This window comes from Carettochelys insculpta, chromosome 5, assembly GCF_033958435.1.
Source record: "Carettochelys insculpta isolate YL-2023 chromosome 5, ASM3395843v1, whole genome shotgun sequence".
NCBI classification, from domain to species: Eukaryota; Metazoa; Chordata; order Testudines; family Carettochelyidae; genus Carettochelys; species Carettochelys insculpta.
This window is the reverse complement of record NC_134141.1, coordinates 83,800,026-83,825,783: the sequence shown is the minus strand read 5'-3', so window position 1 is coordinate 83,825,783 and position 25,758 is coordinate 83,800,026. Positions and strand designations below refer to the sequence as shown.

Sequence of the window (25,758 nt, the reverse complement as noted above, 5' to 3'; positions counted from 1 at the left end):
CAACCATTTGAACTGGAGGTAACAACCGTCGGCGACGTGGCATCCTGGGGTCTGTGGCAGCAGGTAGGAACCCAGCGAAAAAAACCTATCGGCTTCTGGTCACAAACCCTCTGCGAAGCCGAAAATGGGTACACCCCCCGGAAAAGCAAATCCTAGCAGTGGTGTAGGCTTGCAGAACACTGAGCGGGTCATGGGCGTTGCCCATTACTGTACGAACCCCGATCCCCTTAATGGGGTGGGTCACGGGTACCTCTGGACTGCTATAGCAACGGCCTCAAAGTGGGGCCCACGTATCAGTAACAGCTCCAATGTACAGGTAGCATTGGCACAAACTGCCATCAACGCGTCTGCCTTTTGTCTGCCCCACAGTATGGCCGTGGGACAGCTCATGAACACATGCTTTATAGGCGTCAGTGCCACTCCTGCGCTCTTGCAAAACTATACCCTTTTGCAAAACTTTGCTTTTACCGCTCTCATATGCTGTTGTCAAGTCTGTTCCACAGGTGCACAGTGTGTTGCCAGAAGAGCATCAACCACCTCACTTGATTCCTACTAGCCTCGGAATTCACAAAGGGGTCACGGGGAGGAGTGTAGGGTGCGAGAAGACATTGTAACGGTCGAGAGTGCAGTCCGACCCCTCTGTGAATGCTCAGGAGAATCTAAACAGACCAGTCTGTGAAAGGTGAAAAGCTGCAAAATAACTGTCATGGGAACTACTGTAGAACAAGGCACACTTGCCAAGACTTCAAGGCTACGCTGGCAGTAGGCCACAAGAGATTGTGATAAGAAATGCATAGGCAATCTTATGTTAATGAGTTCAGCTTTATCAGCTAGTGTTAGGAGGCCTGTTACAGAGCCTCTCCCCGAGCGAAGCTCTGACGCATCGGGTTTTCCCCCCCACTGGTGACTGCGGCGTCTCCGGGGCTCCCGTCACGGGTGTCACGTGCTTTCAATAAACCAAATATAGCACTCGCCTTCTGGGTGCAGCCTCGTTTCTGGGGAACCCGAGACTGGTTGGTTACATAAGGGCAATGTTACTAAACCCAATGAAAAAGAATTGTTAGTATTGCATACACAGGGACACAAGTCAGAAAATACCTTAAGATCAAAGAACGCATAACTGGCAAATGAAGGTGAGCAGAAGCTAGAACTGTATTTATTTACTCTACATAGGCTATCTCCAAATGCTAAACTTAGACAGATCAATACCTATCCCCCTTCTCACTTACCATGCTGATTTGCTTTGCATACTTGCACTGCAGACTAATATAAAACTCCAAAACAGTTCTTTGGATACTGGTTCAATAACAGGCGACTGCTTATGACAGTTTTTAACTGATGTAGGAACTCCATTCCTGCTTCCAAACTATGAAGGCAATAAGGCAAACAACTGCATTCCTGTCTATATTTTGTTTCCAAACATGAACACAGCAACTCTTCGGAAGACAAAAATCTTCTCGGCACGTTTTTAAGTATGCCATTAATTTTTTGCAGAGGAACCATTTTTAAACACTCCCTTCTTAAAATTCGGTTCTATTTTCTTCTATTTTATATTTTTTTCCTATTTCCTTAATATTTATTTGGCCTCCACAAGCTAAACCAACATAAGTGCCATAAACTCCACACTTCACTATCTAACATTTCTAAACACCTTGAACCAGGGGTTCTCAAACTCTATGATACCACAACCCCCTAAAATGCTAAATGAATTTGTGTGGACCCCCCACCCTCACTGCTCCAAGAGTAAAGCTAAAATATGCTGTACAGTAATGTCTCAGAGTATGCGAACCCAGAGTACACACATGACCCCGCTCTTCACAGCTGGCCCCCAGTTCCTATAGTAAACCCTTGAAATGCGCGGTTTCAAGTTGTGCTTAACTCGCATTAACACAAGTCAGGTACAACTCAAAATCATGCTCCCCCTGACCCTGCCTCAACCCCCACCCCACCCCAGCCCTGGTCACAACCCACATATGGCGCCGGCTCACCCCCCTCACCCTTGGCTCCTGCTCACCACCCCTCAGGCATGGCTCTGGCTCAACCCCCCTGGCCCCAACTCAACCCCCTGCTGGCTCACCACCCCCAAGCTTGGCACTCCGGCTCAATCCCCACCCTCATTCAAACCCCCTATGAGCAGCCCCGACTCCATCCTCCCACTCAAGATTCAAACTGCCCAGCCAGATTCAAATCCCCATCCTGGTTCAACACCCCCCTCCAACAGCACAGCTCACCACCCCCATGTGCAGCTCTGGCTCAACTCCACCTCTTCCCTCCTGCAGCCTTAACCCACCCCAGGTTTAACCTCCCCATCCCCCACCAAGCTTAACTCTCCCCAACTGTCCTCCCCCACCCAAGGACTTGTCTTTCTGCTGCTTCCCTGGCTACAGAACATGTGTTCCACCAGAGAAAAAGCTGGACCCTGACTCATGCATTTTCAAAGAGAAAAACTGAATCCAACTGTGATCCCCCCTCTAAGCTGCTTGCAACCCCCCAGAGGGTCAAGACCCACAGTTGGACAAATGTGGCCTTGAACACCTTTTAACATCTAAAACTGAAGTTATCTCCTCTTACCTTCCTTAACGTGGTAATTCTCAACCTTTTTCATACCAGCAGAACTTAATTCTGTTCACATTTAATAGTACAATTTCCAATTCCCACTCAAATTCATGTTGACAAATTCCAAGAAAGAAATCATATAGTAAGAAATACCATTCACCATTTTGTATCATAACAAAGCATAAAAATGAAGACTCTGAATTAACATATGTTAAGCTACAGAGCTGTTTAAATACATTTGCATAACTTGACAGGTAGCAAGAAGTACCAAATTTAGTGTAAAAGCTAACGAAAAGAACTAAAGAAATTATCAGGAATAAACCCACTTTTGATTTAACTCAAGCCATCCTGTGAAGATTCCTTCTTGGTATACGTTCATTGACTGGGTGATGAAATATTCATTAGTTCTTCCATGAGCCAGGCACAGGGAAGGGTGTGAGCCAGAACTGGACATGGGGGAAGAAGCGGGATCCTGAGTTGCACATTTTGAGGGATCAGTGTATCTTCATATGCAGATTCTTTTCCCAGTGTCAATGTCCATGAATTATCAGGCTGTTGATTAAAAAAATCAGCAGTCATGAAGCACTTTAAAGACTAACAAAACAATTTATTAGGTGATGAGCATTTGTGGGACAGACCCAATCCAGTACAGACTGACAATGCTGTAGATTTGAATATGTGAGTCTGTCCCACAAAAGCTCATCACCTAATAAATTATTTTGTTAGTCTTGAAAGTGCTACATGGCTGCTGGTTTGTTTTGTTAGAATACAGACTAACATGGCTACCTCTCTGCTGTTATTCAACAGGTTGTTGAAGTGAGCTTTCAGAGATCTCGAATGGGTGGAAGATCTTCCTCCTTCTGAGTATCTCAAATAGAATCCATTTTTCAATTTTTTGAGAGAAACTTCTTCTATGACACCTGCTTCCAATAGTCAAAGGACTTCTGTTTTTAGCAGATATTGGTCACAGGGATCTCTGAAGATGGACAGATTAGGAAAAGGGGTTAATGTTAAACTGAATGGAGAAACTCCTCTAAATGATTTCCTGAATCCATCTATCTGTAATGACAGCATCATATGGAAGTTGAAAGAGTGAGAAAGGTGGCTTTCCAAAAGGCAGAGGGCAGTGTGGAGGTAGATAAATGATTCAGAGTGGGACTGAGATTCTCAAACACTACATAAGACATGCTGAAGATGATGAAGATGTACACAGTTCTCCTTTTGGCCCAGACAAATTTCTTCTCTGTTGTTGCTGATTTAATCTTCTGTGGGCAACATACGCTGAAAAATAAGAAAACTGCAGGTCTATGATATCTGCAAGTAGAAATGCCAAATCTTCTTAAGAGATCTTGAGGGATTAAAGCCATAACTCTAGTAACCTTTGATTTTTGCTTATCATGTCTAGCACTAAGAAATCTACCTTCCTCAAATGGAAACTCTTCCACTTGGGTTCTTGCCTCAGGAGGAAAACCAAATTATCAAATCCATGAATGGCACCTCAGTGGCTGCAGGCATCATCCTGACAGTTGCAACGGAGGCGTTAAAGGAAACCGCAGCCCATTTTTTTTGGGAGGGGGCAGGGAGAAATTCCATGCACACATGAATTTCTGTACTGCACACTGGAACAGAATTCCCCCAGAAGTATACACTCTGCTGTCTGATGGCACAGAGCTGCCCCACGCCTCCATCCTCAAACATATTGAAGGCTTACGCTTCCATGCCAAGAATGCCACAACAGCAAACAAGAAGAACGGTCCCTCTCTCTTCCTCCCTCATATGCATAACTGCCCATCTCCATGCCTGGTAATGATTTACATTTCTACTAGCTGCTCCAGGCACCTGAACCTACCTGCCTGTGCTGCCAGGTAGAGGCATGTGATCACTCTTGAAGCTTCCTTTTGGTTCCCCATAAGAATTCACTTTTCCACAGTGAAGCAAAGATACCTGTGCACATAAAGTGAGATCAAATTCCCTCTAACAATAAACCACCTGTGTTTATACCCATTTATGTAAAGGGAAAGTGATTTTAGCTATGGAAGGGTCTTTAGAAAGTAGGGTGGCCTGATTTAAATCAATACAATTATCAATTTAAATCTCCAAGAGAAAAATCATTCATTTAAATCAAGTTTCTCGCTGATAATTCTTCACATATTTCTTAAACAATGGCATAAATCTGATCATTAAAACATGTTTACAACTCAATACAGAATTTCACAATATCTAGGAGGGTATAATTTGTGGATTTTTTACATAACTTGACTTTTATTTAGGAGGTAATACATTATACTCATTACCTATGTCAAACTACAGATGCAGCTAGCAGTACATTAGGAATGGCAAGAACTAAATCTCTCTCTTTTATACACACACACACACTCTTATATTTCATTAAACTAAATCTTAAATGTTGGATAGAGGTTTCACATTTGAAATTGCAGAAGACTCTTGACTTGCTGGCTGACAAATGTCAAACTTTTTTTTTAAAAATTTTCAAATTTTCTGAACTCACAGCAGTCACTCAATAACAAGTAGGATGCCACTCTCCTACTTGTGAGTTCATTGATGGCTGACCAGACCGATTCTGGAGCCACAGGTCTTATCACAGAAGGGGCAAATGCTGATAGTTGGAGTGGGGGGCAGGGCAGCTTTTGCCATTGTTTTCTCTCTCTCTGTCTGAGCTGCAGCGGGACCTTGCAAATTGCACCACTCCCTCACAGATTACCGCTCTCCAGGGCCTCCAAAAATAGAGTCTGTTTTCTAAGCTGAAAGACAGACAGAGGAGCACTGGGGGCCACAAGAAGCAATACAGGCACAGGCTGAAGACGATTTAGGACTTCTGGTATAGCTTTCTTTTTCCCCTACAGGCATTCAAGATTCTCCCTTCAGCAGCTAGGCTTCACACGGATACTTCTCCTCTAACATGGTCATAAAGGGAGTCCTTCTCAGATGTCTGGGAGAAAACATGGCAAAGAGAATTTGGGGTTTCCATTATCCATAAATACTTCTACTAAATAGGCCCATGTGAGGCTATTACTCCAACTATGCATATAAAAGAGTGACGGTCACAGAAAATGAATATAGCTGACTTTTGGATATTTCAACATCAGCAATAGACAATTATGCAATGTTCTCATGGAAATGAAGTAGCCCTGTCAGCAACTTGAGTCTAAATGCACTTTTTCCACAACCTGTACATAACAGGAAACAGATTACAGGAACTCCCTGTTTTTTTGAACTACCGTAATACATCTTAAAATTTTCCAGAAGGAATTCTCATATTTTAGATGTAGCAAATTTGAATTTAAATGCTTGGTTCGTTGCCACTATTACACCAAACAAGTACATCTGCATTAGCACTGATTTCCTATACGTTTGCTGAAATAGTAAAAAGTACAAGGGGCTTTCTACTTTGGACCATAATTTTAACACGGTTTATTAGAACATCACAAAAATACAGGCCTAGCTTCTAATTTAGTGTGTGTACAATGTATCACCTCTTAAGTTTATCATTACTTTGCCTGCACTAGACAGATACTACTGTCTTACGATCAGTAGGAAAAAGAGAAATAGAAGAGCCATCAACATAGTTTTATCAGCAAAATCCGCTAACAGTAAATGCATGAAGCTCCAAAGCAGAAGTCTTTTCTGTCCATGATCAAGCTTTAATTTTTTTTGATTACAAATATTTAGACAGATTGTCTTCTTCCTCAAGGATGAATAAGATAAAGATTTGACAGAGGTCGATTACACAATTTTACTTAAGATTTATTTGCTAACTGGTATCTTCATAGTTTGTGTATGAGTATACTTTGCCTAGAATCATTTATCCAAAATTCAAATAGCAAACTCCTCCACTCCCTCTCAGTAAGGTGGTAAAAGGATTAGCAAAATACTCTATTATACTCAATTTAAGTATGACTCCCTGGGGAAAAAAAATGTATTTTCTGGGAAACATCAAATAGATAATTATTCAAAAACTACATATGGAAATGGTCCTCTGGCTTAATTACAGTAAGGTCTCAAAGTATGCAAGGGTTCTGTTCCACGTGCCCTCACGTAAACCCAGATTTTGCCTGACTGGAGGTCTGGCTTTTTCCCTGGCAGAACACATGTTCTGCAGCCAGGGAAGCAGCAGAAAAGTAAGTCCTGGGGTAGGAGGGGGCAGTTGGGGAGGGTTAAATCTGGCAGTGGGTTGGGGCCGTGGGAAGGGCTAACGGGGATGAAGCTGAGCTGGAGCCGTGCGCGGGGGTGGTGAGCTGGAGCCCTCCTCAGCTGGTGAGTCAGGCTGGGGGCAGAGGGGTTGAGCCGGAACCAGGGCAGGTGTGGGTGGTGACCTAGCAGCGGGGTTGAACCAGGGACTGGGGTACTGAACCAGAGCCATACAGGCAGCTTGAACCGGAGCTGTGCACGGCTGGTTTAACTGGGAGGTAGGTTGAACCAGGGGAGGGGAGGGGGGCAGGTGGCTTGCACTGGCAGTTTAACTGGGAGGGAAGCTCTATGTGAGGGAGCAGTTTGATTGCTCAGAGCTCCAGTATGAGGAAGGAGAAAATCCAGTTGAGTGTCTTTGGGTTAAGTTTAGAGGTGGAAGTAACAGAGCCAATGTTGTAGTTTGCGTCTGTTATCAACCGCCAGATCAGGGAGATGAGATAAATGAGGCTAAGTGAAGCTTCCAAATCACAGGCCCTGGTTCTCATGGGAGACTTTAATTATCTGGACATTTACTGGGAGACCAATACATCAGCACACAGACAATCCAGGAAGTTTTTGGAGAATGCTGGGGATAACTTCTTGGTACATGTGCTGAAGGAACCAACAAGGGGACGTGCGCAACTTGATCTGCGGCTCACAAACAGGGAAGAACTAGTAGAAGAATAGAAGTGGGAGGGAACCTGGGCTGCAGCGACCATGAGATCGTAGATTTCACGAGCCGCACAAAAGAAAGAGAGGTGAGCAGTAACACATAGACCCTTGATTTCAGAAGAGCAGACTTTAACTCCCTGAGAGAACAGATGAGCGGGATCCCTTGGGAAACGAAGATGAAGGGGAAAAGAGTTGAAGAGAACTGGCACTATTTTAAAGAAGTCTTACTGAAGGCACAGGAACAAACAATCCTGCTGTGTAGTAAGAAATGCAAACATGGTAGGCAACCAGCTTGGCTTAACAGGGAAATCCTTAGTCAGCTTAAACTCAAAAAGGATGCATACAAGAAATGGAAACGTGGACAGTTGACTAAGGAGGAGTATAAACATACAGCTGGAGAATCAGGGGCAGTAATCAGGAAAGCGAAAGCACAATTGGAACTGCAGCTGGCAAGGGATGTGAAGACTAACAAGAAGGGTTTCTACAGACATGTGAACAATAAAGAGGTTATCAGAGGAGGTGTGGGGCCGTTACTGGATGAGGGAGGTAACCTAGTGACAGATGATGCAGGAAAAGCTGAAGTACTCAATGCTTTTTTTGCCTCAGTCTTCACAGACAAAGTCAACTTCCCAATGACAGTCCTAGACGATGCAGTATGGGAAGGTGGAGGGCAGCCATCTGTGGGGAAGGAACAAGTTCTGAGCTACCTAGAAAAACTAGATGTGCACAAGTCCATGGGTCTGAATTTAATGCACCCCAGGGTACTGAGGGAATTGTCAGAGGTCATTGCTGAACCTTTGGCCATTATCCTTAAAGACTCTTGGAGATCGGGGGAGATAGCGGATGACTGGAAGAAGGCAAACATAGTGCCCATCTTTAAAAACGGAAAGGACAATCCAGGGAACTATAGACCCGTCAACCTTACCTCAATCCCAGGGAAAATAATGGAGGGAATCCTCAAGGAAACTATTTTGGAGCACTTGGAAGAAGAGAAAGTGATCAAAAGTAGCCAACATGGATTCACCAGGGGCAAGTCCTGTCTCACCAATCTGATTAGCTTCTATGACGAGGTAACAAGCTCTGTGGACATGGGGAAGTTAGTGGATGTCATACACCTTGACTTCAGCAAGGCTTTTGATACGGTCTCCCACAACATTCTTGTCCATAAGTTAAGGAAATATGGATTGGATCCTTGGACTATAAGATGGATAGAAAGCTGGCTTGATGGTCAGGCCCAATGGGTAGTGGTCAATGGCTCAATATCTGGATGGTGGTTTGTTTTAAGCAGCGTGCCGCAAGGCTTGGTTCTGAGGCCGGTGTTCTTCAACATCTTTATTAATGACCTGGATGAGGGACTGGATTGCACCCTCAGCAAGTTTGCGGATGACACAAAACTGGGGGGAGAGGCAGATTCGTTGGAGGGTAGAGAGAGAATCCAGAGGGACCTGGATAAATTGGAGGACTGGGCCAAAAGAAATCTGATGCGGTTCAATAAGGAGAAGTGTAGAGTCCTGCTCCTGTGGTGGAAGAATCCCAAGCATTGAAACATCCCTTCTGATCTTCAACACTCTCTTCTCTTGGACCAACTTCAGCATCTTCTGCATAATCAGATTCCTTCTTCGCAAAAGAGCTAGAGAAGCACTATTAGGATACAAACCGGTGAGTGCGAGAATGATGGTAACAAGATTTGAAGCGAAAAATTTTAACATCTGTCATTCACGTGTATGCATGCACATTGGACAGCACAGAGGAAGAGATCTCTCCATCTCAGTATTTCTCCATCTCCTTTCGAAGCAGCTCTAACTTTCCAGTCAACCACAGCATTCGGACATTCCAGGGTTTGATTGATAGTATATGCATTAATTGTAATATCATTCCAACCCCAATCTCTTGACTGGTGTCGCAGACCCTGTTTATCTGGGCAACATCCAACCCAGCATCTTTTACCAGTTCATCATAATGGTATCAGATTTCATTTCTATTTTTCTTTTAAGATTGTAGAGAGATGGAAGGCCTATGCCCACACAGCACAGGCCTGATTTGAAGCCTAAGGCCTAGCAACAATGGACAAGGCATGGTCAAAAGCCAAGCAAAGCTGTGAGCAAGGGGCAGACTTCTTCTAACAGAACTTGGCACAGACAGGGCTGAGTGTACAAGGCACTAACTGGTAATTGGGCCAGCTGCAGAATGGTAACTGGTACACTTCATAAGTTGAAATCACAAGGTCTCACCAGATCATTAAAAAAGACCTTGATACCTAATTCTCATAGATACAGACCTAGATTCAGGAAAGGGTCTAAAATAACATCAAGATGCATAAGAGATGACCTAACCAAGCCATAAGGTACAGGGAGATAGGTGGCAACCTTATGTCAGAGAGTGACAGCCCGACAATGTCAGCAGTAAAGTGTGCTTTCTTTGTACCTATATGTAACGTGATGCCTTGCGGGTGGGGGGCTGTCTTTGTCTGACCTAAGGGGCGCAGTGGAATTCCCACTGGCTGTGTCAGTCCATTTTGGCAGGTGCATATACACAGTGTCAGTATAATATACTATACTTGCTGACTGTTATTTGTAACTTGCTTGGCAATAAACCCTGCCCAGACACCTTTGATCTTTACATGGTCTGTGGTCTTTGGGGGAGACTCGTGAGGTCTGCTTTGATTACTGGGCCCATATAATTGAACACACATGCAAGCAGCCTTCTGGTCATGGTCAACAGAGCCAAAGACCCATGAGGACACAACGGAAGTAAATCCAACAAACTACAACAATCAGCACATCGACACTCATCTGACCAACCCTCCTCCTTTATCTAGGCTTGGGACTGGCCTGGAACTCCAAGAGGCTTCATGGCAGAGTTTCTTTTACTCATATTGATGTAAATCAGGTCATTGTTAAAATCAAGTGGTACTAATGTATAACAAGTATAAGGAGAATCAGGCGGTTTTTGATGTAAACTTAAAGGGTTTTTTTGTTTTACCCTGAGGACACTACAAACTCTCCCCACTTGGAAGCTTATGTCCTTCTGATAAATGACTTCAGAACACCAGGTACTAATTGAAGAACTGATTGAAAAGACTCCTAATCCTGCAACTACTCAAATTCATACATATTTTATCTCAAACTGTGAGAGCATTCAGAGTAGGAATGCCCTGTGGGAGACAGCCTACTCCACACATTCAAGATTTCCTGACCTTAAAGGAATCTAGCATGTCCTTGATGTATATATTAAACAGCATCCCAATATGATTGTTCAACGACACCACTATTTGGGATAACAGTAATCTGAAAGAGCTGAATACATTCAGGACAAGCCTCCAGTACAAAACATCGTGTAACTGTTTTTCCTGAACAGATCAAGTCTTTGGATGTGGAGACTCTGAAGGTAGGGTCCCTTTCCTTGACACATTTGTGGTTACTGCAGTTTGGACAAGAGAAATATGGAAGTCTATTCCCAAATGCAGAGACTTAGTTGACTGTCATGTTACCTGCATGTAATCTAAGAGCCCTTATTTCTTGCTTCCTCCTGGGATCCCCCCAGGGTCAAATTTGGCTAACTTGTATAAAAATACACCACAGGTTTTAAAAAGTTCATTTGAAGCCATCACTGCCAACATTCATGGCATCGTTCTAGTCGTGACTAGCTGTTTCTTGCATATCAGACTGGCAGAAAAGATGTCTTTCTTACATACTATCCTGGGATGGGAAGGCTGTGCATTGAGAGCAGTATTTAGTAGGGCTCATATGTTCCCCAGTTATGTGCTGAGGAAAAGCTGGCTCTTTAAATAGTTTATTATAAACATTAGCGATTTCAATACACAAGTGGTGTCCTTGATCAGTTAATTGTTCAAATAAGGGAAAATGCACACACACACACACCCAACTATTACCAAGTATTTTGCAAACACATGTAGAATTAACCCAAGAACGGGCGGGGGGGGGCAGGAAAACTAGTAAAGTAGTTTCTTTACTACAAAAACAAAGTATTTTCCAACCACTAAATATAGAACTCTAGCTCTAGGTACATGTATGTACACTACTGCAGGTGGAGAACATACACTGGACCTTCCAGAAGAGGCAGAATTACACTTTCTCCCAAATGTGACCATCTTAAACTTTTTCATTGATAGATACTGCCCTGTGCTGCTCTGATTGGGTGGAATTCTGGTCACTGACAGCAGCGATAGCAGGCCTCTGGGCAGGCTGCTAAGACTGTTGCTGCTTCTCCTCCCTTCCCCCATCTGGGGAAACAGCAGCAAGTGGCAGTGGAGAACCGAGCCACTTCCTCTCCCTGGCCACTAGAATAGACCATGGTCTGGATCCAGCCCACAGCTTGCCTGAGCTGACCTCTGAGAATCAGGGTGCCAAACCCTCCACCCTGCCACAGGTCAGATGCTATGGAGGGGAACCTCAAGCCAAGGATCTGGATCTAGTCAAGAGGTGGTCCAGATCCCAGCTGGGGGATCCCCAGTGCTGAAATATAGGGATCTGTATGCTCTTGGTCATTTATTCTGCCCTGTTAGAATCCAGAAAGTCCAGACACAGATCCGTCTTTGAAGCCGTATTTATAGATTCTTCTCACAGAAGACAAGCTAACTGTCTCTAACCCTGTTTGCTTTTCATTTGATTAGAGTCCTGACCTCTTGACCTCAAATATCACATACAACAAATGATCAGTTGCTTTGAAGTCCATTTTCCGTTAAACTTCTTATGACTTTCATTAGCATTTCACAAATTTTATTTGATGGATAATAGTTACAGGGTTATCTGCAAATATACATACTTGATACTAGGACCAGACAATCAGTTTAAACTTAATGAAAACATCTGATTATACACTTACGCACTTTACAATAACTTCAATCTTTCCCAACAGCAAGTAAATCGGTCTGAACATACTCTTAGATCTAACATTCACTTCTGATATACTAACACACAGGTAAACAAGGCTAAGATCATGATCTGACCTGCTCTGTCAGCATCACAACCCAGTCTTCTTATTCACTAACATTTTTTAATGGCTCTGTGTTATTTAAAATTAAAAATAAGCAAAAATACTTTTCTTTGGACCCTTGTGGGTGCCTGGTGCAGCCTCAGCTGGCCAGCTGCCTGAGTCCTGTGCCAGCCACCACAGCTGCCCATACCAGCCACCTGCCTGATCCCCCCACCCGCCAGCCATTGGGGCCAACCGCCTGCCTGCCAGCCGCCCGCCCTAGCTGTGGGCCAGCCACCCAAGCCGCCAGACCACACCCCAACCCAAGCTGTCCTCAAACTCTGCGCTACCAGGGCCAGCCACCTGTCAGCCCGCCAGCCAGAGCCATATGAGCCCTGCAGTGCTGGGGCCAGGTGCCCAAGCCCCATGAGTCCTGCAAGCTGACTGGCTCGCGGAGCTTGCAGGGTTTTGGCGGCTAGACACCCACCCAAGCCCCTCCCCCCCACAAAGCTAGGCACCACCAGCCCCCAATTCTTACCCCATCCCCATCCCACTTACCCAAGCCAGGCACCCCAGCCCCCCCATCTAACCCCATCCTCCTCCTCACCCCATAACTCACACTCACTCACCTTTGCATGTGGATCTTTGCCAGTGGCCTGCTTTTTATAGCAGCTGCACCAGGTCACCCCCATCAAAGGGCAGGGGCTGAGAGCCAGAAGAAAAGGCCAGCTCTCTCTCTGGGTGGGGAGAAATGATGAGGGGGCTGGGTTGCCTCGTGCCCCCCCCAGGAATTTCTGCATGCCCCCCAGTTTGGGAAACCATGTTATAAGCTCTCTGATGGAAAGGTCCCAGCTGAGTGGTGGTTAGAGGCAAACTCAGGCATCATCTACAATATGCGATAAAAGCAAATTTAACTCATCTGATTTTACCACGTCTGTCTTCACTGTAAAGATCATTAGCTTGATTTTGGGTGCAGTAATCTTGAGCTTACAAAATCAGTTACCTGACGGGTGTGGCATCAAGGTCGAATCGAATTCAGAAGTGCAATTAAATGCAAGTGTGGAAGCGCCACATCTTAAAAGTGAATTTATTAACCCTCAGAGATGTCCTGTAAGTAATTCATAATGCCACTCTCAGTGCTTTGCTCTGGTCGCTGCTCTCCAGTAACAGAAAGAGCTTGAATTTCCAAGCAGGAACAATGAGCCTTTAGCTGTGGGCTCTTGCTAGTATGACAGCCTGAAAAACAGCTTCTTTCCTGCTATGCTGTTAAGAGCATGTGTGCATCTACGCATTCAAATAGCCCCTGAAGGGAGCTTGCAGTTCTGCCTGTACACTTGACATTTTTTCCCCTGCGCTGCCTGGTACCAGCCCCTGACACGCCGTACCACGTCAACAAGGCTGTGCTGGGGGGTCTTGCTTGCACAACACACTGAGAAACTCCTCCTCAGCCATTTACATTTGTGTGTGAACACCCTTCTCTCCCCCATAGGCGCCACACAGTCTGAGTCTTTCCCATGCTCAGCCACATCACGTGGGTAGCCCCCAACCCAATAAAAGGATGTGCTTGCCATTCAGTGCTGACAATGCTGCCAGTCACGTGGGAAAGGAAGTCTGGGCTTTGCTGCCACCGTGGGGAAGTCTCCATTACCATCATAATGTATGGGGAAACCAAAAATTCTCTCTTTTTATCCTACATTCCTCTCAAAATTAAAAAACATTCTGGGCCCCTGCATTATTTTCAGGGATAACATTTCTTCAATGATGGGAGGCAGAATACTCAGTGGACGGCCAGTTGAGAACACAGTCATTGCAAGGAAGACTTATAGTACACTGGAAAGCCAAATACCCTTTCCATTAACAACCTAATGAACAGGGAAACCAAAAATTCTCTCTTCCTACATTCCTCTCAATTTAAAAAGCATTCCAGGCCCCTGCATATTTTCAGGGATCGCATGCATGCAATCATCAGTGTATGTCCAGCTGAGACTACAGTTGTGACACCTGTGCTGGTAATGTAACGTGTGGGGAAACCAAAAATTCTTTCTTCTAATTTTGAGTGTCTTCTGCATTATTTCCATGGATTGGCATGTTTTCAGGGATCAAGAGGGGAACAATGAAAATGCAATGGGGGAAGAGGATGTCAAGACCAGCGAGCATACCCAGAATGCTACGAGGATGAGGGAACTGTGGGATAACTTCCCACAATGCACTACTGCAACAGTTGATGTTAGCCAATGTGCTTGTGGCAGCAATGACTTGACTTTATGGGAAGCACAGTGTGAAGTGAGGATGGTCAAAATCAAACTTATAAATTCCAGAATTAGAAAATCGATATTAATAAATTTGAATTTATCTCATAGCGTGGACATAGCCTAAGATAACTTTTTGGAGTCTTTCCAAAATCCTTTAGGTTTTGGTACTTATTGAAATAGAATTTAGGATCCTTCAGTTTGTGGTAGCCTTGCAGCTAAATATATTACCAGGGCAGGAAGCTGCTGATCTCAATTAAAAACCATCACTGAAATCTGGCTTTAATAGCAGATTCTCTTTTTCCTCTCCTGAAGAAAAGGTTGGTTAGGTAAAAGGTTGGCTCACGACAATACAGTGCAATCTCAGCCATCAAGTACCCTCCAGCATAAGACAAGTTTTCAAGCTTCTCTGGCCCTTCATACAGACCTGAAATGACTGCAATTAATGTTCCTACAACCCCTGGGAAAGCAGCTCTTGCTGCCATCTCTCTCAAAGAATTTATGTACTTGATGTTGAGTCAAACAGCAAAAATCAAAGGGCTGGTGTACCAAGTGAGGCACAAAATCATTACAGCAAAGGCCTCAGAAATGTAGAAATCTCAACTACGTTGATTGAAAGTCAGGATGAATCAGAGAAAAAATACCCAAGAATCATCACTGGGACATGGCAGAGAGCTAGAGTAACAGCTCATATGGCACTAGAGGCCCCAGGGGATTCCGTCATTGACCAAAGAAATTGTAATGTATAGAGTTCAGCCTTTATACATACCATGCAAGAGTTAGTGAGAAGTGGCCAGCGTGGGGCTCAGCTCATAATCCTGTTACTATTGACAACAACTATTTTTATTATTAAAAAGAACCCACACCCTATACAGTATCTTCAGAAATAAAACATTAATTCAGAAAAAAAATGTAATTATTTAACGCTATAGTACTATGCAGGAATCTACAAAAATTCTTCTATTCTGAAGAAAGTAGTGAATTTGCAAAACACTTGAGACAATTAGACCAAAAATTTAAAACCCTGTTTCGCTCTTGAAACAAGTTCAACAGGCCTGGAATCTTGAAACCCTATATATGTCTATGGAACAATACTCTGGTAAGACATGTAAGTTGCCATACTGTTGATGTTCTTTTATGGATGGTTAACCAGAATGACAATGTAAACTGCAATAGGAAATCAATACAAAAAGTGAAACATCCTCTTCATTTACTCTGTTCTTGTCCACTTAAAGATATGTTTATAGTCCAAAACGTGAAAAATTTACTATTTCAGGTTCATCTGAATTGATAATATTAAGGTTTCTAACAAGCAGGACACTAGTGTTGTTTTAAGCACCATAACAGACACTGCTTAAAACAAAAAAAGCATTATCTACACAAGGCTCCCAATGTATGTGGAGTTAAACACATATACAAAATCTATCACAGAAAAGCCTTAATTCAAAATCATAGTGAAAAGAGCTATCATTTATCCTTTTTACCAAATTGTTTATAAAGAAAACTAAGAAAACAGCTTCTGAGAGTACTGAAAAAATAGATGATACTTGGCTAAATCTCATTTTGGATGGAGTGAAATTATAGTAGTTAGCCAGGGGACACAACCATACATTATGGCGAGGAAGGTTTCTTCACCTTCAATTCAGGGTGTGTATTTGCTCTTTGTGACTCACACTGGCAATATGGAAGTTGTGTTGGATCAGAATCCTCAGCTACTGTATAAACTATTCTAAAGTCAGCCACATCCAGGAATTTGGCAAAAGAGTTATAACACCTCAGCAGGAGTACCTAAGGGGTACCTGGATATAAAATGCATCACCAATGATTTCCAAAGTAATTAACTACAATGTATCTAAATTTCCTACAGTTTTAAATAGACAATAAGCTCTTCACCCCTTGTCTTGAACAGCTGGATAGGACTGTTCTATTTACTTAAATAGCTGCGTCATTCCCTGGGTGATTTTATTGCTAGGCTATGATCCGAAGCAGTGGGTCTGTCCCACGAAAGCTCATCACTTAATAAATTATTCTGTTAGTCTTTAAAGAGCTACATGACTGCTTTTTTCTTTCTTTGCTATGGTGTATAACATGATGCAAATATTTCCAGAAAGTTTTGAGATCCCCTGAAAAAGAATATTCTTCTATATATTTAAAATATTAGTTTTCAGCAACTGCCATTCAAGTGTATTGCATTTGCAGCACCATTGAAAATTCTGACCTCAAATTCCCTCTACTTCCAAGAATCCTAAGATGGACTCCACTCCCACACTAGAATCAAATTGCTGGACAGTACGATCAGCTTCAACAATTGAACCGTATAGTTGACCGTACACAGGAAAACCACAGAACACCACACTTACCGTCTTGGATTCAGAAACCTCCCGAAATACTGCCAGACACATAAATACATCAGAATACACTCTGAAAATAAAATCCAGAATATACACCTTAACATATCCTTTACCTAATAAGGACACTCCAGAGAAGTAGATCACATCATGGAATGGGCCACACAAATATACCAGGTGAACCTGCTTCAGTATAGGTGGAAAGCACCAGTCACACAGTTCTAAGTTTCCACATAGCTTCCCATACCAGAAAATAAAAGGAGAATCAAATTGTCACAACCAATACTCCATAAGAACCACACCGTAGGAGAAATCTTTCCCCACACCATTTTTCTAAGCCTTCAAACAAGGTTCCTGCTTCACCAAGCTCATCATTAGAAACAAGCTCCCCACAAAAGAGTGCATACCAACTCAAAGCAGCAAGAGACCCTGACAAAACAAATGCAAAACCAACAAATACACCTCTGTTGTCATGATGATCAATAATCTCTATAACACATCTTCCAAGATCCATGAGTACTACACAGTCCCCTTCCCCAGAGGAGAGGAGTGTAGATGGCAGGAGGAGGAGGGGACTGCACTTACAGCAGGGGAAGCAGCGTCACCTACACCCAACCTTTGGTCTGAAGGACCCAGTCCTGCATGGCAGGCAGCTCTGTGCCCCCTTTACCTGAAGACAGAAAGGCCCAGCCCCGTGCACCTGACAGCACCACACTGCCCTACACCTGAAGCCTGGCCCACCCTGCTCCTCCAATGGTTGGCTTGCATGAGGGGCTCACCTATCCCCACCTTCCCACAGCAGCTCTGTTCACCATGGCTTGTGCCTGAGGATCTCTGCACACCTGCTGTATAGAGGGAGGAGGGCGGGGTTGAGCTCCCGTCTCATGTGCCAGTGAAAATTGATCCTTCTTGTAGGTCAGGGGTCAGCAACCCCCAGCACGCGTGGCAAGAGTGGCACATGAATCAAAGTCTGTCCTTCTAGCTTTTCTTGATCATGTTTTACCAGCTAGAAAGGCAACCTTGAGATGCAAAAGAAGGAGAGAACCTCACAAAATGTTCAAAAGGGTGCCATCATCAATTTTTAGACTATTAAATTAATGTACTTAAAATCTCTAAATATGCTGCTGTTTGTTCCAAATGAAAAGATCCAATCCCTCAACTACTGTACTTGAGTACAGCACCTTGTACAAGGGGGTCCTGATTGGAAATACTGCAAAATGAAAATTTTTTTTTAAAAAGACCTACTTACATTACTAAAACAGTGAATTCCTAGCATTTTTCTTTTGCCTTTAAAAGCAGAGTTTTATTTTTCCTTCAACTCATAATGTAAGTATCTATCATCCTCAACACTATTCAAACATTTTAATTATTCTTTAGTCTGGATACGTCCCAACTATTTTCCCCCTGAACTCAGGTGGTGCTGAATTTACAGCCCTTGAGGGGTTGAGGGAGTGGAATGGGGAAATCCCCAAGCGATCAGTGTGTGCAGAGGGCACTCCCTCTCCATTCAAATCAAGGCTTCCTGACAAGCCATACGTGGTGTCTTTGCCCCCTCCATGCCAGATACAAAGCCTTGGCTGTAGAGCGAGGACACCTGCATGGTGCCACCTCCATGATAATTTCCAGCACAGGCGCGGAGGTGAGAGAGAGAATGAAAACAGGAATAATTCTCACAAATCTATGCAGGTCCCATGGAAATCAGTAGCAGCAGGATGGCCGACCAGCACCGAGCACAATGTATAATGGCAATGGAATCCTACAGGGTCAGGACCCTAGAACCAGCTTCCTCCCAATCCTCCTGTCTAAGGGCACAGAGTGGATGGAGCTGGACACTCGTGGGAAATCAAACCATTGCAAAATGTCTACCCTGAAGAAACAAGAAAAATTCTTAACCAGTCAAGTCCTTGCAGCTCCCAATAAACTCATTGTCACCTCATTCAAGGGGCATGCCCAACACTCTGAAAAGCAGCAGTTTGGTCCAAGTGTTCTCCAACTTTAAAATTTTGAGTCAATGTCTCAAAAACAGATACTCTTGTGGCCCATGATCCCTTCCCATTATCTCAGTCTCTTCCAATCTGTACTTGAAATTATTTATTCTATTCTGAAGATAGCCTGAGAACTTCAATTTTAGTTAATACCACAGAGTATGTACCACTTACCATAGTACTGAGTAACAATTATTGACTGAACATATTTCCTTCCTCAACTCATGAACTTCAGCTACTCAGAGCCTAGCTTCTTCATAAAACATATTAATAAATTTGGATGAGTTTCCAATGGGCTTCTTCTATTAAAAAGTAGCAAGACAGCATTCAGAAATTACAAGTATAAGGGATCAATTCTTATGCTTGTTTAATATCAGTATCAAAACTTGATATCAATATCAAACCACATTATATTATGTGACAAATTACAATTTGTTTTGCAATGAGAATAATTTTCACATGCATTTTATTTCACTTGTATATCTGCTTTAAGTCAGCGTTCATTATATATAACTGCAGGTACCCATTGTTCTGTGACAACATCCTAATTAGGAATGTTGAGAATGTTCAGTCCAGACATCAGAATTCTAGAATGCTACCTCACAACTATGAATTCAAAATTTATAATTTATACTGCTTGTTTTGTATTTTTCCTACACCAATAAAAACAATTAAATTTATTTTAAAGTAACATATCCTTTTTTTCTGTTACTGTCCCGCATTTTAAAACTGTCCCATAGAATACAAACATGAAAGAAAAAGATACCTACTTTTTCCCACCTCAAAAAAATGTGACCCCTGTAAAATACCTTCAAAAATGGAAAAATTCAGAAACGTATTTAAAAAGTTTCTTAATCTTCAACACTAAAAAACCCCCAAGATTTTAAATACATTTGTTGGGCTTACATTTTTACATTACCAAATATTTTCTCAAAAGAAGTTCTTAAAACTAATAGCCTAACATTCTGGAGAGAGAATTAAATAATCAGGATGTCTGCATGTGTACCATTGCCCTCTTCAGAATGGAATCAGACCAGACCCTCAGGTTTCTTATATCTTCCCTACTGACTACCAAGGGGACAAGTATTCAAGTACATGGAGACCCAATTAGGGCACAGTATCCAATGTTAGTTTTCTATATGGCATATGTGCAGTTTTAACTTGAGACTGATGTGCATTCCAAAGAGATATAGATTAACTAGATATTTTCATTTTCTACCCCAAGCTTTCTTTTCTCTGAAAGTCGCATCCTTTCCTTCTAAAACTAGGTTGGGGAACTGGTTTGTGTTGGGGGCCACTGACCCACAAAAAAAAATCAGTCAGGGGCCACATAAGAGTGAGGAAAAAAACAGACACACAAAACTCACAGTGATATGGCCCCTCATTGAAACACCTTACTGCACACAGTTACACACCACATGCAGTGGGGATCAATAAGGCGGGAATTGAGGTTCATGGCTTTCACCAGGCCAGATTAACTATTCTGGGGCCCAGGGTAGGACCAAAAATGGCGCGGGGGGTGTTTCAGGGTTCAGTGTGCAGGAGGCAGCAGCAGGGACGCAAGTGTGGGGGACTAGTAGGGAAGGGTGGGGTTGGGAGGATTTGGGCAGGAAGGAGGGTGCAGAAGTAGGGTGCTGGGGACTCAGCAGGAGAGAGGGTCCAGGAACAGGCTGAGGCTGAGTGGCCTGGGCAGGAAGGAGGGTGCAGGAACACACTGAAGGTGCGAAGGTGGTCTAGGTGAGCAGGGGGGTCCAAAAGGGAGAGAGGATATAGGAGCAGTGTGGGCTTGGGATGTGTGGGTATGAGACAGAGGAAGGGTACAGGAGCAGGCTGAGAGTGGGGGTCTGGGCAAGAGGAGAGTGCAGGGATGGAGGAGGGAGCTGCTTGCTCCCCACACGCTACTGACATCCTCTCCCCTGGCTTGGAGAATAGCACCATGGAGAAAAGTCTCCTGGACGAGCTCTTCTCCCATGCAACCAGGCACTGAATCCCTGCTGCTCTGACTGGATGGAATTCTGGCCAATCAGAGCAATGGGGGCGGGGAAGAAGGGTAATGCTCACAGAGTTGTATGAGACACACTGGGGAGCAGCGCCAGATAAGCACCCTCACTCGTGGCCCAGATCGTGCACTCCCACCAGCTCCTGCACCTCCTCTAACTCAGAACCCCCACCCTGCTATATCACTCCCCTCCTGCTCAGATCCCTACCCCCAGCCTGCTCCTGCACTACCCCACCCTCCCAGATCCCCCAACACCCAGCCAGCTCCTGCACCCTCCTTTAAATACCCTACAACCCAAGCCCACCATTCCCCTCCCACACTAAATCCCTCTTTTATGGCTCCACTACAGAGCCTAGGCGGCACACAAAATCTACAAAAATCTTTTTGTTTCTCACTTGTACAGCCCTCAATCGAAAAAGAGTTCCCCAATCCAGCTCTACAGGTCAACAGAAGTGGTGTGCTGCATGTTTAAATTATGGTTTTGTTGAATGTATGTTGTTCATAGAATCATAGATCTGGAAGGAATCCTGAGAGGTTATCAAGTCTAGTACCCTGCACATATGGCAGGACCAAGCACCATCTAGATAGACCCTTGGGGTCCAACATGCTTGTCACATCTGACTACTTGACCATTTGAGTATGGCTAAACTGGCTTGAACAGTAAATAACGTGGCTAGTTTGCTATCATGGCTACTGCTTCAGAAATGCTTGGATACCACCAATCTAGACCATCCCTGACAGGCGTTAGTCTAACCTGCTCTTAAAAATCTCCAGTGATGGAGATTTCACAACATCCTAAGCACCCTGACAGTTAGAAAGCTTCTCCAATGTCCAGCCTAAAACTTCCTTGCTGCAGCTTAATCCTACTTCTTCTTGTCCTATCAACAGGAGTTAAAGGAGAATAATTTTTCTACCTCTGCTTTGTAACAAACTTTTAGGACTGGGGCATCCAACTAGTCCTGAAGCAGTGAACTAGCCATATTATTCTGAAAATATATTTATTGTTCAAGACAACTAGCCACACTAAACCAACCAAACGGCTTCGTGCAACTAGGTGTGTTGCACAATATGGTTTTAAGTACTTGAAAGCTGTTATATCCCATCTTTTCTGTTTCAAACTAAAACCCAGTTCTTTCAATCTTCTCTCATAGGTCATGTTTTCCAGACCTTTAGTCATTTTTATTGCTCTTCTCTTGACCTCATCCAATTTCTCCATATCCTTCCTGAAATGTGGCACCCAGAACTGGACACAGTACTGCAGCTAAGGCCTAATCAGTGCAGAAGAATTACTCCTCACGTTTTGCTTATGACATGCCTGTCAATACATTACAGAATCTTTAGGGTGGTGTTTTGTTTTGTTTTTTTGGTGGGGGTGGGGAGGAGGTTAGGGGACAACAGTATCACACTGTTGACCCATATTTAGCCCGTGGTCCACTATGATCTCCAGGTCCCTTTCCACAGTACTGCTTTCTAGGCTGTCATTTCTCACTTTGTATGTGTGCAACAGATCTTTCCTTCGTAAGTCAAGTACTCTGCATTTGTCTCATGGAACTGCATCCAATTCACTTCCAACCATTTCTCCCATTTGTCTAAATATTTCTGAATGTTATCTTTCCCCCAATGTACTTGCAGTTCTCCCCAGCTCGGTATCATTGGCAAATATCTAAAGGAGTTATTTTATTTTTCTCTCTTTTTGTCCAAATTATAAATAATCAATATTTACATATTTTAATACTATTTTGTAATTGTAGTGTCTATATTCTATGCTAACAAACATCGAAAGAATATTTAAAAATGAACTGATTTGAAATTTTGATGGGGACATACTAAGCTTTAAAAATTAAAAATGCCCTAATTACATTTTATTTGACTATATTAAACAATACAATACCCTCAGTTTGGGGTTTTGTATATATTAAAAAAAAAAAAAAATCTTCCAACATGAAATAAATGTTTCATTCAAAATTAAAAAGTCCTTTCTGAGTTTTTTTTTTTAATCAAGACTTTTTAAAAGTTTTGGTACAGAACACTTTATATACCATAAGCAATTTGTTTATTTTTAGATCCCCTGAACAAAACCAAACAAAATGAGGGTGGAGTGCTATTGCCCTACTAATTTATTTAAGGGTCTTTCAAGGATAAGAGAATACAGGTATTACTCTCACATCAACCTACACATGCTCAGTAACATTCAATCTTTCCCAGCTCAGCATGCACACATACCTCCTGTCCCTCATCCTTGCTGCTATCGCTACTAGTGAACGGTTGCAGGACCCAGGGAAGAACATAAATGTGAACTTCCCAGATCAATGCATGAGTGATACTGACTTGCCAAAGAACAGCTGGACATCAAAACAGTTGAAGGAGCTATACACAAACCAAGAAAAGTGCAGAGAGGAAGCCGTGCTAGTCTATACACTATCAAAACAAAAAGCAGTCAAATAGCACTTTAAAGACAAGCAAAATAGTTTATTAGGTGAGCTTTCGTGGGACAGACCCACTTCTTCAGACCATTGGAGTCTGTTCTGGTCTGGCTATGGTGTGAAGAAGTGGGTCTGTCCCACGAAAGCTCACCTAATAAACTGTTTTGCTAGTCTTTAAAGTGCTACTTGACTGCTTTTTGTCAAGAAAAGTGCAGAGTAAATAAAAATGTCTAATCCCCGTTACAGGAATTTTGTGCTTCTGGATTAACCAAAGAAAAAAAATTTTCAGATTGATATGCAATTTTATGTTTATATCTGTAACTGAAGTAATGAACACCAGTTTGTTCCTACTGCTAACCAACTAACAAACATGACCAAGCACCCTTTTCGAAATGCTATTTACAAAGATAAAGTATTCATCTGGTAGTTAAATATGCCCATACAGCAAACATTCCTATCCACTGTCACAGAACTGTCCATAATTCTTATATTAGATTTTTAATTAATATGCAGTTATACTAAATACATTGACTAATAAGACTGCACACAAGAAAAGCATGCAGTTATGTTAACACTTCCAACTGTATTTATAAAGTTTACTGTAAATAAGAGGCATTATTCAAATTTACAAAGCTGACAAATCTGAAATCAACATTCCCTTCTGATGTTATCCTCGTTCCATTTTTAGCAAATACCTACTTTAAAAACTACTGTGGCTCCTTTGTACATCTTAGATTTATAAAAACATTAAGACAAATACATCAGAACTCAGAGCCCAGGAGATTACACACAATTGTGCTTTACATTTAAGCAGGTTATGTTTCCACAATAAAAAACAGACCCCTTCAAATTACACATCAGATTTCTGACAATGAACACAAAAATTTAATTTGAATTAAGACTAAACAATACAGAAGGTTACATTAAAAATTCTACACAGAGGCTTAAACTAGTTTTCAATGTTCCATGTTTCTGAGGGGAAAAAATTAAGCCATTAAAGACAAATTAAAATTCTGTACCATGCACATGCATCTGTTTTTTTCCACAGTTTAGTAGGTAACAAATGAAATTAAGATTATCAATTTATCAAAAAATTTAGTTTCCCTCCTTAGAGTTATTCTTAAAGGGTTTTGTAGCAGTAGAGAGACAGTGCAGTAAATTAGTTTACTTTACAGACTAATCTAAACTAGTAAGTTTAAAAAAAAAAGATGCAATGCAGCCCATAAATTGCTGCTGTTACTCTGCATAACACACTCGACTCACAGAAAAACCACTTTCACTCAGAATGATTTCGGAAGCAGAGTTTGTGCTTGCCAATACAAGCGCTGGAATCGATGCACTTTACCGGGGCAATTTTCTTGTATGTAGAATTAGAACCCGAATAACTTTTAATACGCATCAAAAGGATTACAAACGAACGGGAAATGGTTCGGGTTCCCCTGCAGCGTATCCCCCGAGAGAAATGCGCCGTATACCGCAGAGGTCACCATTTCCGGAACCTGCCCGGCCAGTGCTTTCCAAGACCGTGAATCGGCCCACACTCAACAACAGGCGAGTTATACCTACTTCTCCCGCCCGCAGCCGGCCCCGAGAGCCTCCGAACAGCTGCCACAGAGGCACTCGGCTCCCGCGGAAGCAGGACCTCCCCCACTCGGGCTGGGCTGCCAGGGCGCCCGGCAGCGTTTCAGAGCGACCCCCATCTCCTGCCGCAGCAAGGCCCAGGCCCCAGGGTGGCGAAGGAGCCACCCCGGCTTGCCTCAGTGGAGCCGGCTACACCGAATCCCGTCTCTCGCCTGCGGCGGACACAGCGGGAGCAACCCGAGCAGGGACACAGCCAACGGCTCCTACCCAGAAACTCTCCACGAAGGACGCCATGGCCTCAGCGCTGCGTGAGCCCGGCCCGACGGAGGAAGCCACCGCCGCCGCCCGCCACAGAGCGCCGCCCTTCCCGTTACTGAGCCGCAGCCACTGGGCAGCTCGGCCCTGAACGCCAACGGTCCGGGCGCGCACGCGCCACCCAGCCCCCACGTCGCCCGCCCCCCAACTGCGCAAGCGCCTCTGCGTCGCTCGCCCCGCCCCGGCCTAGGGTGCGCGCAGGCGCAGTAAACTAGCAGCCTGGCACGCTTACCCCTCTACGCTGGAGGAAGGCAGTGCGTTAGGTTGTCTGAGTCAGTGCAATTCGGAAAATGTGCAGTTGCAAAGGTGAGCAGGAAGGGGGCAGTTTTCGGGCTGACAGACCTTGTTTTATACATAGCACTTGCTCATGGACAGTCCAAGTGAGGTTGTCTGATCCTATCCACCACCCACCCACGTTCCTAGCATAGATACAGGTAAGGATAGATGAACAATACAATTGTGGTCAGAAGGAGCAGCAACACCACCTTTCAGAAAACCAGTTTGTAT

The 25,758-nt window shown here is 43.5% G+C and overlaps 1 protein-coding gene across 6 annotated transcripts in view; it reads right to left on the bottom strand.

Annotated features, from left to right (window-relative positions):
* Positions 1 to 25,389, bottom strand: part of FCHO2 (FCH and mu domain containing endocytic adaptor 2) — a 178,154-nt gene extending 152,765 nt beyond the window's left edge. For 4 of the 6 annotated variants that reach the window (XR_012645764.1, XR_012645763.1, XR_012645766.1 and 1 more), the window contains exon 1: positions 25,204 to 25,389. Coding sequence is in view for 2 of the 6 variants with exons in the window: in XM_074995423.1 (XP_074851524.1) it covers positions 25,204 to 25,230 (27 nt within the window). In the remaining 4 variants the exon portion in view is untranslated. The remainder of the gene's footprint in view (positions 1 to 25,203) is intronic. The other 2 variants (XM_074995423.1, XM_074995424.1) reach the window with 2 other exon arrangements.
* Positions 25,390 to 25,758: the final 369 nt, after the last annotated feature.